The sequence below is a fragment of the Oncorhynchus mykiss genome, chromosome 15, assembly GCF_057628025.1.
Source record: "Oncorhynchus mykiss isolate SJ-2025 chromosome 15, ASM5762802v1, whole genome shotgun sequence".
Classification (NCBI taxonomy): Eukaryota; Metazoa; Chordata; class Actinopteri; order Salmoniformes; family Salmonidae; genus Oncorhynchus; species Oncorhynchus mykiss.
Genome location: NC_143036.1, coordinates 38,974,265 through 38,990,000, shown reverse-complemented (window position 1 = coordinate 38,990,000; position 15,736 = coordinate 38,974,265). Strand labels below are relative to the sequence as shown.

General features: G+C 40.5%; 1 protein-coding gene and 1 long non-coding RNA gene across 3 annotated transcripts in view; one reads left to right on the top strand and one right to left on the bottom strand.

The window, feature by feature from the left end:
• LOC110490038 (WW domain-containing adapter protein with coiled-coil) overlaps nucleotides 1–14,052 on the bottom strand; it is a 76,663-nt gene extending 62,611 nt beyond the window's left edge. For both annotated transcript variants that reach the window (XM_021563135.3, XM_090200022.1), the window contains exons 1-3: nucleotides 13,801–14,052; nucleotides 13,575–13,608; nucleotides 12,518–12,710 (exon numbers count right to left, since the gene is read on the bottom strand). In XM_021563135.3, coding sequence (XP_021418810.1) covers nucleotides 12,518–12,710; nucleotides 13,575–13,608; nucleotides 13,801–13,841 — 268 coding nt within the window. In that variant the 5' untranslated portion in view covers nucleotides 13,842–14,052. The remainder of the gene's footprint in view (nucleotides 1–12,517; nucleotides 12,711–13,574; nucleotides 13,609–13,800) is intronic.
• The window catches only part of LOC149977452 (uncharacterized), a 1,012,103-nt gene that overhangs the window by 277,680 nt on the left and 718,687 nt on the right, over nucleotides 1–15,736 (top strand). The gene's annotated exons all lie outside the window — the stretch shown is intronic.

The window sequence follows — 15,736 nt, the reverse complement described above, 5'->3', positions numbered from 1 at the left end:
GCCTGTGGCTGCAGGCCCAGAGGGAGGAGGAAGGTTGCTCTGTGTGTGTGTGTGTGTGTGTGTGTGTGTGTGTGTGAGAGAGAGAGAGAGCTCCCTGTCCCATGCAGCAGGTGTGAGTCAGAGGCAGAAGCCTCAGGGAACCAGGGTATCCTAATTCCTATATAGCGCACTACTTTTGACCAGAGACGATAGGGATCTGATCAAAGGTAGTGCACTATATAGGGAATAGCTTGCCATTTGGGACGGGGACATAGCATCACCAAACGCAGCAGGTGGAGGAAGTAGCTATGTCACAAATACTCCAATATCGATGGAAACGAAAAGACAAGCTACAGCCCAGAGGACAGATTAGCTGTGGCATCTCTGTACTGACAGCAGTATCAACAGTGGAGAGTGAGAATAATAGGGGATGCTGAAAAGCATTTAACTTGAAGGGATAACTCCTAAAGGTCAAGGGTTGTGTCCAAAATTGCACCCTATGTGGGGCACTACTTTTGGCTAGAGCCCTATGGCTCTTAGAGGAGGAGTACTGTTTTAGGATCATTTTTGCCTTTTAGATAATGAATAAGATTAGATGGACAGGGAGGACCTGATCTTAGATGATCTCTCCTAGTTTCAGACACTAAATACAAGCCCTGATGTCTTTCGGCTCCATACCTGAACCATCCTGCTGCCATGGGCTTGAAATACATTTAGCATGTTTTTGTTTATTCTGTCCAGGCACAATCATCATGTGAACATTCTCAAGGTTAGAAATTAAGAATGTATATTTCAACAACCATGTTGGCAACATAGAACACCTGGAAAAAGTTTATTTTTTTAAATAAAAAAAATCCAAAGCCCACATGTAGAAGTTTGTCATCCCCAAAGTGACCGTACGTACCCCAACCAGAAGCCATGGATTACAGGAAACATCCGCATCGAGCGGGACACTAATCCGGACGCTTATAAGAATTACTGCTATGCCCTCAGACGAACCATCAAACAAGCAAAGTGTCAATACAGGACTAAATTTAAATTTAATTATACTACACTGGCTCTAACACTCTTTGGATGTGACAGGGCTTGACAACTATTACTGACTACAAAGGGAAACACAGACGTGAGCTGCACAGTGATGCAAGCCAACAAGATGAGCTAAATGCCCTTTATGCTCGCTTTGAGGCAAGCAACACCGAAGCATGCACGAGAGCACCAGCAGTTCTGGATGACTGTGATAACGCTATCGGTAGCCAATGTGAGCATGACCTTTAAACAGGTCAACATCCACAAAGCCACGGGGCCTGACAGATTACCAGGACGTGTACTCAAAGCATGCGATGACCAACTGGCAAGTGTCTTCACTGACATGTTCAACCTCTCCCTGACATCTGCAAGAGGTCGACCGATTATGGTTTTTCAACGCCGATACCGATTATTGGAGGACCAAAAAAGTCGATACCGATTAATCGGACGATTTTTATTTATTTATTTGTAATAATGACAATTACAACAATACTGAATGAACACTTGTTTTAACTTAATATAATACTTCAAAATCAATTTAGCCCAAGTAAATAATGAAACATGTTCAATTTGGTTTAAATAGTGCAAAAACAAAGTGTTGGAGAAGAAAGCAATATGTGCTATGTAAGAAAGCTAATGTTTCGGTTCCTTGCTCAGAACATGAGAACATATGAAAGCTGGTGGTTCCTTTTAACATGAGTCTTCAATATTCCCAGGTAAGAGTTATTATAGGACTATTTCACTCTATACCATTTGTATTTCAATAACCTTTGACTATTGGATGTTCTTATAGGCACTTTAGTATTGCCAGTGGAATAGTATAGCTTCCGTCCCTCTCCCCGCTCCTCCCTGGGCTCGAACCAGGAACACAACGACAACAGCCACCCTCGAAGCAGCATACCCATGCAGAGCAAGGGAAACAACCACTGCAAGGCTCAGAGCGAGAGACGTTTGAACCGCTATTAGCGCGCGCTAACTAGCTAGCCGTTTTCACTTCGGTTACACCAGCCTCATCTCGGGAGTTGATAGGTTTGAAGTCATAAACAGCGCAATGCTTGACGGACAACGAAGAGCTGCTGGCAAAACGCACGAAAGTGCTGTTTGAATGAATGTTTACACGCCTGCTTCTGCCTACCACCACTCAGTCAGACACTGAGATACTTGTATGCTCAGTCAGATATGCAACGCAGGACACGCTAGATAATATCTAGTAATATCATCAACCATGTGTAGTTAACTAGTGATTTTGATTGATTGTTTTTATAAGATAAGTTTAATGCTAGCTAGCAACTTACCTTGGCTTACTGCATTCGCGTAACAGTCTCCTTGTGGAGTGCAACGAGAGGGAGGCAGAACGTTATTGCGTGGGACTAGTAAAGTTGCAAGGTTGGATCCCCCGAGCTGACAAGGTGAAAATCTGTCGTTTTGCCCCTGAACGAGGCAGTTAACACATCGTTCCTAGGCTGTCATTGAAAATAAGAATGTGTTCTTAACAGACTTGCCAAGTTAAATAAAAGGTATAAAAAAATAATAATAAAAAATTAAATTATATATTTTTTTAAATAAATCGGCGCCCCAAAATACCGATTTCCGATTGTTATGAAAACTTGAAATAGGCCCTGATTAAATCGGCCATTCCGAATAAATCGGTCGACCTCTAATCTGTAATACCTACATGTTTCAAGCAGACCACCCATAGTCCCTGTGCCCAACGAAGCAAAGGTAACCTGCCTAAATGATTACCTACCCGTAGCACTCACATCAGTAGCCATGAAGTGCTTTGAAAGGTTGGTCATGGCTCACACCAACAGCATCCCCCCAGATACCCTAGAACCACTCCAATTCGCATACTGCCCCAAAAGATCCATAGATGACGCAATCTCAATCGCACAATACACTGCCCTTTCCCACATGGACAAAATGTTGTTCATTGACTACAGCTCATCATTCAACACCATAATGCCCACGAAGCTCATCACTAAGCTAAGGACCCTGGGACTAAACACCTCCACCTGCAAATGGATCCTGGAGTTCCTGACGTGCCGCCCCAGGTGGTAAGGGTAGGCAACAACACGTTTACCACACTGAGTGTGTACTTAGTTCCCTCCTGTACACCCACGACTCAAACAACATTAACATTGCTGACAACAGCCTGATCACCGACAATGATGAGACAGCCTATAGGCGGGTCAGAGACCTCGCAGTGTGGTGCCAAGACTACAACCCTCAAAGTGAGCAAGACAAAAGTGCTGACCTTTTCCTGGACTATAGGAAAAGGCGGGCCCGAACATTCCCCCATTAACATCGACAGGGCTGTAGTGGAGAGGGCCGAGAGCTTCAAGTTCCTTGGTGTCCACATCACCAACAAACTATCATGGTCCAAACACACCAAGACAGTCGTGAAGAGGGCACAACAACTTCTCCTTCCTGGAGACGGAAAAGATTAGGCATGGGTCCCCAGGTAATCAAAAGTTTCTATAGCTGCACCACCGAGAGCATCACTGCCTGGTATGGCAGCTGCTCGGCACTGACCGTAAGGCGCCACAGAGGGTTGTTCGTATGGCCCATATATCACTGGGGACAAGCTTCCTGCCATCCAGGACCTATATAATAGGCAGTGTCAGAGGAAAGCCCCAAAAATTGCCAGAGACTCCAGTCACCCAAGTCATAGACTGTTCTCTCTGCTGCCGCACAGCAAGCGGTACCGGAGAGAGAAGTCTAGGACCAAAAGGCTCCATAACAGCTTCACCCCCAAGCCAAAAGACTGCTGAACTGGACTATTGACACTGACAACACCCCCCCTATATATTTGTTTTGTACACTGCTGCTGCTCACTGTTTATTATCTATGCATGTTCACTTCACCCCTACCTACATGTACAAATTACCTCAACTAACCTGTATCCCCCGCAGACTCGGTACCCCCTATACATAGCCTGGTTATTGTGTTACTTTTAACTTTATTTGGTAAATATTTTTTTTAACTCTTTTTTGAAATGTACTGTTGGTTAAGGGCTTGTACATAAGCCTTTCACGGTAAGGTCTACATTTGTATTTGGCACATGTGACAAATAGTTACATTTGATTTGAAATTGACTAGAAAGGATAGTAAAAGTATGACTCTGTCCTAATGTTTCTTGGCTAGAACATCGTTTTGTTCACATGCTAAGTTGTTTTTCAACGTTACTTTGAGTTTGCTGCAACTGACTGCTGCTGGGGAGATATCGCAGTCATTGATTTGTTTCATCACAGACAAGCGAGTGCAAAAGGAAAGTCTCGGTAACATCTTGTCCCTTAAAAGGCCAGCTGAACATTTGTCTCACCTAATGATTGTGCTTGGTGGATCACTGCCAAAAACTTTTACTCATTGTTCTCCTACATTTCTAATTAGGAGCACATCATGTACTCCTTATCAAAAATGTCAGCGTAGAGCCATGAACTAATAACAAATAAACAGCATTTTGTGTCAGGGCAGGCACTTTGTTGATTCTTGGTAAGTTGTTTTTATTATTGGCTCTAAATGATGCATTTTAACATATTTTGGTTAAAAAAAAATAATAGCAATATACCCCAATACTTCTTACTAGTAAAACATTTGTTTTTGAAACAGAATGCACGCTCAGTTTTTTTGTGATTTTTGGCTGGTAGATTTTCTTTATCTACCGGCCACAGTGGCTGGTGGCCCAAAAAGTTAATTTCCGACCCTGAACATTATCTGAGGCGAACGAAAAGGGTATCAACAGGTGACTGAAGAGTGCCTCCAGCCACTCCACTTATCTATTCTAGTACAAGCACACATGATTAAATTAATCAACTGATCATCAAGCCCTTGATTACTTGAATCAGGTGTTCCATTACTGGAATAGATTGAACGTTCACTGTCATTGGAGACAAATCAGTGAATAAGGCAATGCATTTTTTGGGTGTGGACGTATGCTTTATCAAAATATGTTCCACCAGATAATAAAATTAACTAAGACAACATAAAAAAAAGTGACATTGTCAACTATTACCTTGTAAGAAATGTTGTGATAATCAAAATTGAATAGAAATATGTCAGATACTCATATTAGGAGACCAATTGAAATGGGCAGGAGCCTTATTTCAGACCACAAATGCAACTCACAGAAGGATGGTTTAATTTTTTTACTGTATTTCTTGTAATTCATTCCATTGTTCATTGATAAGGGTACGTCTTGCACAGAATACTTAACTGTACCAAAAGCTAACACGGAAAAGATTAACGAACAGCTATTTTAGACTATTGTGGCCTTTACATTAACATGGCAAAGTCTGAAAAGGTATTCAATGAAGGATTTCATTATGCTCCCCTGAAGATGGTGAAACTGCATTACAAGTCTGAAAACCTCATGGCTGACAAGAAATACAGAACATCAAGGCTTAGTTTGTGGTCAGTGTGCATGAAAGAGACTATGGGGCAATAAGTAGCTGTCAACGTCTAGGTCTACCAACTTTGGCACGGTTCAAATACTCCTAAAATGCATCTTTCCTTCATTGAAGTGATCATTGAGCTGACATTACTAAATTGTTTTTTAGCAAGCTTGCCATTGCATTGCTTTTAACAATTATGTCATGTCAGATGAGCTATTTAAAGTATTTCTACATACTAATTGGGCCCTAGCCCTACAAGTTAACTCCTCATCCCGTGCTGTAGGTCTAGGTGCTGTGGCCAACTATTGTTTGTTATATGGCATGATGGAAAATGATAGAAGGGTTGGCAGGCTGCAACACACGGGGCCAATCAGGGGTTGGAACCGGTTCAGGGAACAGAACCAACAAACAGGAAAATAACATTTCAAGGAACGAAAGTGATCCATACTGTCCCGGAACAGAACCGTTATTTTAAAAACATGGAAACTGGCTAACTACGTTATTTTACGTTCCAGGCATTTTTTTCTAGTTTCAAAAAATAAATCATAAACAAACAAAGCGCCCATGCAAAGCGCTCACTGTCACTCAAACTTATTCCAGCTTCTGCCTGCAAGCTGAAAATCTTCGCCAGTCCCATATCACAGAATATACTTTTGTTTGCAACTCCTGGTAACAGTATGTGGTGAATGCTAGTTAGCTCCTACCAAAAGTGAGATTGGGGAAAGAATGCATGTATAATTTAAGCGGATCAAATCAGAAATTCACTGCCATTTCCTAGCACTTGTCAGAACTACTCACACCTTTAAAAAAAAATGTTTTTCGCAACAAGCCTAGAGAGTTACAAGGGGCCTAAGGAGTAAAGTGAGTATATCACAAGATGAGTTTGTATGTCATGGCAAAGGCATGTTTTGCCTAGAATAAATACACTGAACATAAATAAAACAATTTCATAGTTACAGTTCATATGAGGAAATCAGTCAATTGAAATAAATTCATACGGCCTTTATCTATGGATTTCACATGACTGGGAATACAGATATGCATCTGTTGGTCAGATACGCTTAAAGAAAATGGGCCTAAGGATCACATCAGTGTTTTTGTGCATTCAAACATGCATTGATAAAATGCAATCATGTTTGTTGTCCATAGATTATGCCTGCCCATACCATAACCCCACCATGGGACACCCTGTTCATAAAGCTGACATCAGTAAACTGCTTGCCCACACCACGCTTTAACCCTAGAAAGCGGTTGTGAGGCCAGTTGAATGTTCTGCCAAATTCTCTAAAACGATGTTGGTAGAGAAACGAACATTCCATCCTCTGGCAACAACTCTGGAGGACATTCTTGCAGTCAGCATGCCAATTACACTCTCTCAAAGCTTGAGACATCTGTGGCATTACATTTACATTTTAGTCATTTAGCAGATGCTCTTATCCAGAGTGACGTATAGTAGTAGTGAGTGCATACATTTCCATATTTTTGTTGCACTGGTCCCCCGTGGGAATCAAACCCACAAGCCTTGCATTGCAAGTGCCATGCTCTACCAACTGAGCCACACAGGACAGTGTTGCGAGACAAAACTGCACATTTTAGAACGGCCTCCTTCTTTTCACTCTCATTTAGGTTAGTATTGTGGAATTACTTTTATTGTCCTCAGCACAAGGTGCACCATGTAATGATCATGCTGTTTAATCAGCTTCTTGATATGCCACACCTGGATTATCTTGGCAAAGGAGAAATGCTCACCGACACGGAACCCAAACAGGCTGCACGCACATAAATGTATTTTGTCACCCACACAAAATGCGATCACAACACACAGGTTAAAATATCAAAACAAACTCTGAACCAATTACATTAATTTGGGGACAGGTTGAAAAGCATTAAACATGTATGGCAATTTATCTAGCTAGCTTGCACATGCTAGCTAATTTGTCCTATTTAGCTAGCTTGCTGTTGCTAGCTAATTTGTCCTGGGATATAAACATTGAGTTGTTATTTTACCCGAACTGCACAAGGTCCTCTACTCCGACAATTAATCCACACATAAAACGGCCAACCGAATCATTTCTAGTCATCTCTCCTCCTTCCAGGCCTTTTCATCTTTGAACTTATATGGCGATTGGCATCTAAACTTTCATAGTATTACCACGACGACCGGCAAAACAGTTAGTCTTTCAATCACCCACATGGGTATAACCAATGAGGAGATGGCACGTGGGTACCTGCTTCTATAAGCCAATGAGGAGATGGGAGAGGCAGGACTTGCAGCGCGATCTGCGTCAGAAATAGTAATGACTTCTATTTTAGCCCTTGGCAACGCAGATGCTCGTTGGCGCGCGCGAGCAGTGTGTGTGCAATAATTGAATAACATGATTTTGACATTTATTTTTGCAACGCTCGTGCACAATTTGAGAAATAAGCTTTTTGTGCATATGTAACATTTCTGGGATCTTTTATTTCAGCTCATGAAACATGGGACCAACAATTTAAAATGTTGCATTTATAATTTTGTTCAGTGAATGATGAGCCAACCACAGTAATTAATTTAATCATATGTAATCAGGCATGCTTCTTTCTGTGTAGTATTTACATTTTATGGTACAGGCAAGAACTCAGTGTGCACTAACTTAGAGTGGGGCTTAATTCAGGGCCTGTATAAAGTATCTCAGACGAGTGATGATACACAATACATTTTGCCTTTTAGATCGTAATGACTAAGATTACATGGACAGGAGAGACCCGATTCTAGGCCAGCACTCATAATCGCACATGCTTGGCCCAGATGGCCCAGATGTCCCTTGCATATAGCATATGTGCCACAGATGTTCAGCATGATATTGAAGTAAACAAATCTATACACTGGTCTTTCATTGTTCATACATGTCTGGCTAGGTTAGGTTGGTTATGCCATTCTCATTGTGGATAAAGACAAACAAGGACCGATTTCCAGTAGGGAAAAAGAGGGCAGACATTTTGGATAGTGACCAAAGCCCACCAGCCACTGTGGCAGATAGATTTAAAAAGCTACCAGACACTCATATCTTTTCCCCCAGATTTTTTCCCTAAAATTGCAGCAACAAAAACACACAAAAAAATAGATGAACGTGCTTAGTAATTTTTCTAAAACAATAAATGTATTACTAGTAAGAAGTAACGTGGTATATTGTTTAATTTGTGACCTGAATCTTAAAACTTCTTAAGGCTAGGGGTCACTATTTTCACGTCCGGATGAAAAGTGTGCCCAAAGTAAACCCAGAAGCTAGGATATGCATATTATTAGTAGATTTGGATAGAAAACACTGAAGTTTCTAAAACTGTTTGAATGATGTCTGAGTATAACAACACTTATTTGGCAGTGATGAGGACAAACCATCCAGGAAAAAATATTGAGGTCACTCTCTTTTCAATGGGATTTCTATGGATACCTGGATTTCTAAGGCACTTGCTTGCAGTTCCTATCGCTTCCACTGGATGTCAGTCTTTAGAGTGTTTTTCCTTTGAGAAATGAAGTAGTAAGGCAGTTCAGAATGAGGGTCGAGTGAAGTGTACTGTTTGTTAGAGGCTGAAAGCCTGAAAACTCACTCCACTTTGTTTTTATCCGCTATTGAACACAGTTTATCCCGTCTTAAATTGTATAGATTATTTACGTAAAATACCTAAAGTTGTTTGAAGAGTCTGGATCAAGTTTACAGGTAACTTATTAGATACTTTGTAGGCATGTTGCACGAGTTGGAACCTGTGTATTTTCAAAATCAAACGCGCCAAATAAATTGACATTTTGGGGATATGACAGAATTAATCAAACAAAAGGACCATTTGCGATGTTTAATGGACATATTGGAGTGACAAGAAAATAAGATCTTCAAAGGTAAGGCATGAATAATATGTTATTTCTGACTTTTGAATTGTGCCTGGCAGGTTGAATTATGATTTTCATGTGTATGTTTGATCACGTGCTCTCCTCAAAATAGCATGGTTTGGTTTGCTGTAAAGCCTTTTTGAAATCAGACACAGTGGCTGGATTAACAAGAAGTTCATCTTTAAACCGGTGTATAACACTTGTATGATTTATTAATTATTATGAGTATTTCAGTTTTTGAATTTGGCGCGCTGCTATTTCACTGGGTGTTAACCTCTTGAAACTCTGGGGGCAGTATTTCCTTTTTGGATGAAAAACGTTCCCGTTTTAAACAAGATATTTTGTCACGAAAAGATGCTCGACTATGCATATAATTGACAGCTTTGGAAAGAAAACACTCTGACGTTTCCAAAACTGCAAAGATATTGTCTGTGAGTGCCACAGACAGAACTAATGCTACAGGCGAAACCAAGATGAAATTTCATACAGGAAGTGAGGCAGATTTTTGAGGCGCTGTGTTCTAATGTCTCCTTATATGGCTGTGAATGCACAAGGAGAGAGCCTACACTTTCTGTCATTTCCCAAGGTGTTTGCAGCATTGTGACGTATTTGTAGGCATATCATTGGAAAATTGACCATAAGAGACTACATTTACCAGGTGTCCGCTCGGTGTCCTCCGTCGAAACTATTGCGTAATCTCCAGGTGCACGCATTTTTCCATTTTGAACAGAGGAGAAACCAAACTGCCACGAGTGACTTATCATCGAATAGATGTGAAAAACACCTTGAGGATTGATTCTAAACAACATTTGCCATGTTTCTGTCGATATTATGGAGTTAATTTGGAAAAAAGTTTGCGTTGTAATGACTGAATTTTCGGGTTTTTTTCTCAGCCAAACGTGATGAACAAAATGATTTCTCCTACACAAATAATATTTGGGGAAAAACTGAACATTTGCTATCTAACTGAGAGTCTCCTCATTGAAAACATCCAAAGTTCTTCAAAGGTAAATTATTTTATTTGAATGCTTTTCTTGTTTTTGTGAAAATGTTGCCTGCTGAATGCTAGGCTTAATGCTATGCTAGCTATCAATACTCTTACACAAATGCTTGTGTAGCTATGGTTGAAAAGCATTTTTTGAAAATCTGAGATGACAGTGTTGTTAACAAAAGGCTAAGCTTGTGAGCTAATATATTTATTTCATTTGCGATTTTCATGAATAGTTAACGTTGCGTAATGGTAATGAGCTTGAGGCTGTAATTACGCTCCCGGAAACGGGTTTGCTCGTCGCAACAGGTTAACGGGATTGGCGCGTGAAGGGATCACTAAGAAGTTAACCAAAAGATCAGAAACAAACATTACACCTGCCCCTTTAAGGGTGGGAGGTTACCGTGGAAATGTCATGTTTGTGCCTGAGTCGTCTTCTCTTCCCTAACAGTTGAAACTCCAACATTGAAAAACCTAGCTTGTTAACAATACAATGTAAATAGCCAAGAAACACAAGGGCAGTGTCACTTCAGTAGACAAGTAAATTAGACCAACTTTTGTACCCGTGCGCAGCGCTTCTAAAAATGTATCTCACTCAGCTCTTCACATGCGCACAGACCCAAGCCAGGCAGTGTTGCAGCGCCAGGTGGATAGGCTATAGTAGGATTCGTAGTTATTTGACTTTGTGCAATTAAGTTACCAGCTATGAAACAAGGCCGCAGAAATACTTTGAAAACAGCTAGTGCAGCATTTACTTTAATTCACAAATTAGAGTGAAATGCCGCCAACGTGGTGGGTGAAATAGACATCTTACCCGCCAATGACAAAATCTGTACAGGTGTTCATTTTAGGGCCTGCAAGAAATAGGCAAACACACTGCCAGTAAATAAGCTTAAATAATGCACAGCTAGACTGCTGTTATCTCATGACCAAATCTCCAAAGTTGGTGTGTGAATACTATTCTTAAAAGAATATTACAATGAAACATTAGCAGTTTGGTCAATGGTTAAAGAGGCTACATCCAAATAGAGGCTAAGAGTTGACAAAACTAGTCAATGTTAATAGTGTACATTTGCAAATGGTTGGTTATGGACATTTAGAATTGGGATGAAAAACACAATGCTAACAGATATGACATCAAATCTGTAACAAGGCACAACTGGTAACCCTATTCAAAACACTGTTTTAGGTAAGCATATGAGTGTATCAGTGTACAATGAGCAGGCTGACTAGTGTAGACAGTGGAATGAAGTGCTAGTTCAAGAAGGAGATGCGCTTTACAGAGCTGGCTTCCGCCAGCTAGCTACTTTTCATGAATCTGACATTATTGTCTAGTTTCACCACAGCACTCAGAATATTGTCTAGTCTTACCTATCCTAGAGAGTGCCATCCGACTACTGTTTGACAATGCAGAAGGTAGAGTAACTTAAGTGTTCAATTCAAGATCAAAATACCAGGGATAATGAACCTCATTCAGAGCCCAAACTCAGAAAACAGGAGAAGCGAGAGGATACGAATATGATTCTAGGTTTAGACATACACTTCTGATTTGTTAGATGATCTTTATGATTTACACCTCTGCCATGATTTATTACATGTGTTGTCCTGGCTGATATGCTGGACTTGATTTCGTCACTGTCTTATAGATATACTAAGCAGCACATATGAGGCACTGTGCAGTCTTTCACTTCCAATAAGTGTGTCATTAAACCATCTATGTGCTATTTCTATGCTTCCCGTTCAGAAGTTTCATTTTGGTCTTTTACTTTCGGTTTTGTACACAAGCTTCAAACAGCTGAATATACAACATTTTTTGTTTTGGAAAATATATTTCCCAGCGGTTTAGATGGTTCTATTATGCTCTACACAATGACTGCTTGTTTTTGTCACAAACTGAAATTAGGCAAACTAATGGTATTTTAGCAACAAGGAAATGGTGGAGCCATTTATGCGTAGTGCATCTTTAAAGATTTAAGGCATGTGACTAGACAGAGCTGTTGCATGGCACTTCAGATCTATAATGGCAACATCATTTGAGAGAAAGTACTGTTTACATTTTAGTCATTTAGCAGACACACTCAGAGCGACATACATGTATGCTTGATCTTAGCAACACAATATTTCTGACTCGGCCTACATCATACAGCTTAACAAATGAATGCAGAATACATGTCAGTAGTAAAAATGTGCATAGGGAGAAACTAACAGACACTGGTGGTTAGCTACTTGAATTTTTTTTTTTTTTAAGATCTTAGATGCATTTCTCACCTCCATCCCTCTCTCTGGCCCGCTGCGCGTGGACTGCCTTTGCCCTGCCATGCCCCGTGCTGTCAATGTGTTTGTTGTCAGGACTGTCAGATCGCCGAAGCATTTTACATGGTGGAGTGGCATCTGCGGTGTCTCGCATCTTGTCATGGCGGTGATCACCACCGGGGTGACTCTTCGATGAGTACTTGAGAGTCTGAAAACAAATCAAAACAAAAATAGATTCTGGAACGGCAATCGATTCAGAGCCATGATCGATTCGAAAGGCTCGAGCTGAATCTAAACGTCTGACTAAGTGTCTGTGAATGTGATATCATTACAAGTTGCATAGCACAAAAGCTTATTAGCCCCAAAATTATGCAGCCAAATAATACGCATGCCATGAAAATGTGTTTACAAGATCTTGCAAATTCTAAAAAGTCGTGACTTAATCTTGTAGTTAGCTAGATCAGCTGTGGCTACGTCACAAGCTATTGGCTCCATGGATGGGCAATGACAATTGATTAGCTAAACCCTGCGCATGTAAGACTCAAACTAAACGTGGGGTGTAACGAAATCAATAGATGTGGGAGACAGCTAATTCAAGTGTTTTTCTGTCTTATCATATAACGTTAGCTAACATTAGTTAGCGTAAATGTCGACCATATATAGCTAGCTACTAACGTTAATTCTTACAATTTCAAAGATAACCTAATTTATTATAGTATTTGGGTGTTACCAACATGAAGGTTATTTAGTTAACTACATTTCTTTTTCTGAACTTTGCTCCTTAATCTTATATCGCGCAAGCTGTGACATTACGAATAGGCCGGAATTATAGTTAACTATGGGCTCCAATAAAACTCTAGTAAATGTGTTCACAAAGCAAAATTCGACGTTTAAATTATGTATACAATCTACCAGTCATAATTGTAATGTTAACCAACATACAGCATTGTTTTTTGTTCAAACCCAAAGGAAATTCGCTACTTTGCGATTTTCCGCACCGAGGCCTGTAGTACTCAAGAAGCCTGCACTAGAGTATCCATTTTAATCTTATTTGTTGCTAGCTAACAAGTACCTGGTAGGGCTGTGAATCCCTTCGGTCGTTGCACCTAAAAAAATAAGAAACAGGTTGTAAAGATGATCTCAAACATCAATGAAAAAAACAAAACAAAAACAGTTCAATAATCTGCAACAGCTGAATAGCTTCCATAAGTTTCTACTTATTTTTATTGCAATAAAAATGGCGGATTGTCAAAACTGAGAAGAAAAAACTGAATAGAAGTAACGTTAGAGCTGTTTACCCATCGCTGAGTCTCGGTTGTTTCCTTGCATACATTACCATCAATGCCGTGTTAGTGTGTGTGGATTGGATGTGAAAGATGGACTAAGTTATGTTTTCTTTCAGCAACCTGTTATATTATTTTAATAGTGCTGAGTATTTCAGTTGCTAATCGGAAGAACGCTCTCGGTCCATCTCCCACTCGCGCGCACACCAACTAGCTATGCCCCTATCTACCAAAAGGTGAAGCTCAGCCTGCAGGTCCCCCCTCCCACTACTACATCCGGGACACTGCGGCGCTAAACTCGGCTGCCATCATCCGGTTGTCGATTTTTTTTTGAGACGCTGCAAAGTTGTTCAGAAAAACAACAACACGGATTACTTTAGAACAGCACACTTCAGTGGCATTTTCATGCACCAAAATAGGTTTATTACCTACCAGCATGTCTGTCACATTTTTTCACAAATACACTCTCAGAGTAGTTGGTAGGTAATCTAGTAGTTCGAGTATGAACTCAAAACAATCTCCCTGGTTCTATTGTGGATCTCTTGTGCTGTCTGCTGGGTATTTGTGGAAGTGCATTAACACATATTTTGACCTATTATATTGTATGTCGTGTACTGTACTTCTATGTCAAATCTAATTTCCATTTCAATAAGAAACCCAGGTCTGATACAGATTTAGCTCATATGTGACTCCATACGCCTCACGTCCTCACTTGACTAGCTGACACAGGAGGGAGGAGGCATCACGAGAGAGCTGCACAGTGTTACCCTCTTCAAGCAACCTGTCTGATGCTGCCTGCAAAGTAAACCTTCTGAGAAATAAACATATCCTAGTCTGAACAGATTGGTGGAGATGTGGTCATTTACATATTGTGAGCATGGTCAGAATGAAAAAGAAAGCTGACGGGCCACAGACAAAAGAAGCTATGTCCACCAGCACTTTAGTGCACAATGGATTTCCACTATTGGTCAGGAAGTCCCAGTATGGAGCTCTCTTTGGGAATTTCGGAAACAAGCTGATTGTAGACTCTTGCAATGCTTTAATGCCTTGTAAGACAATCATTATACATTTCACAGGAGTTAAAACATTCAACATGATTGCATTATTAGCTACACTTTAATAATTGAAAAGCCTAAAAGGAGAGGCAACTATAATTGCTTTATACATCCTACAAATAAATAGGCTACTTAGTTTGGTGACGTTTGTAAATTATGACAAATTGAGTGAAAAAATCTAAATTAATGATGATTTACAAGTGTTTATTGAGAAAATAAAGAAAGTTAGTGTCATGAATAAATAAACATTGTATTGTGTAGTTGTTAATGCCAATCAATCAAACTGTATTTATATGGCACATTTCTTACAACAAATACATTTCAAGATGCTTAACAAATAAAATCATTAAAGGTGAGGTATTACCCAGAGGGTAGATCAGAAACTATCAAATCACCTTTAGAACACCTGTTCAGATGAAGGTGAAGGTTCACCTTCCAACAGGACAATGACCCTAAGCACACAGCTAAGACAACACAGGAGTGGCTTCAAGATAAGTCAAACGTAATGATGTTGTTGGAGTCGTGCCTGGCCGTGCAGTCATGAGTGAACAGGGAGTACAGGACGGGACTGAGCACACACCCCTGAGGGGCCCCTGTGTTGAGGATCAGCGTAGCGGATGTGTTGTTACATACTCTTACCACCCGTGGTTGGCCCGTCAGGCAATCTAGGATCCAGTTGCAGAAGGAGGTGTTTAGTGCCAGGGTCCTTAGCTTAGTGATGAGATTTGAGGGCACTATGTTGCTGAACGCTGAGCTGTAGTCAATTGAATAGCTTTCTCACATAGGTGTTCCTTTTGTCCAGATGGGAAAGGGCAGTGTGGAGTGCAATAGAGATTGCATCATCTGTGGATCTGTTAGGGCGGCATGCAAATTGGAGTGGGTCTAGGGTTTCTGGG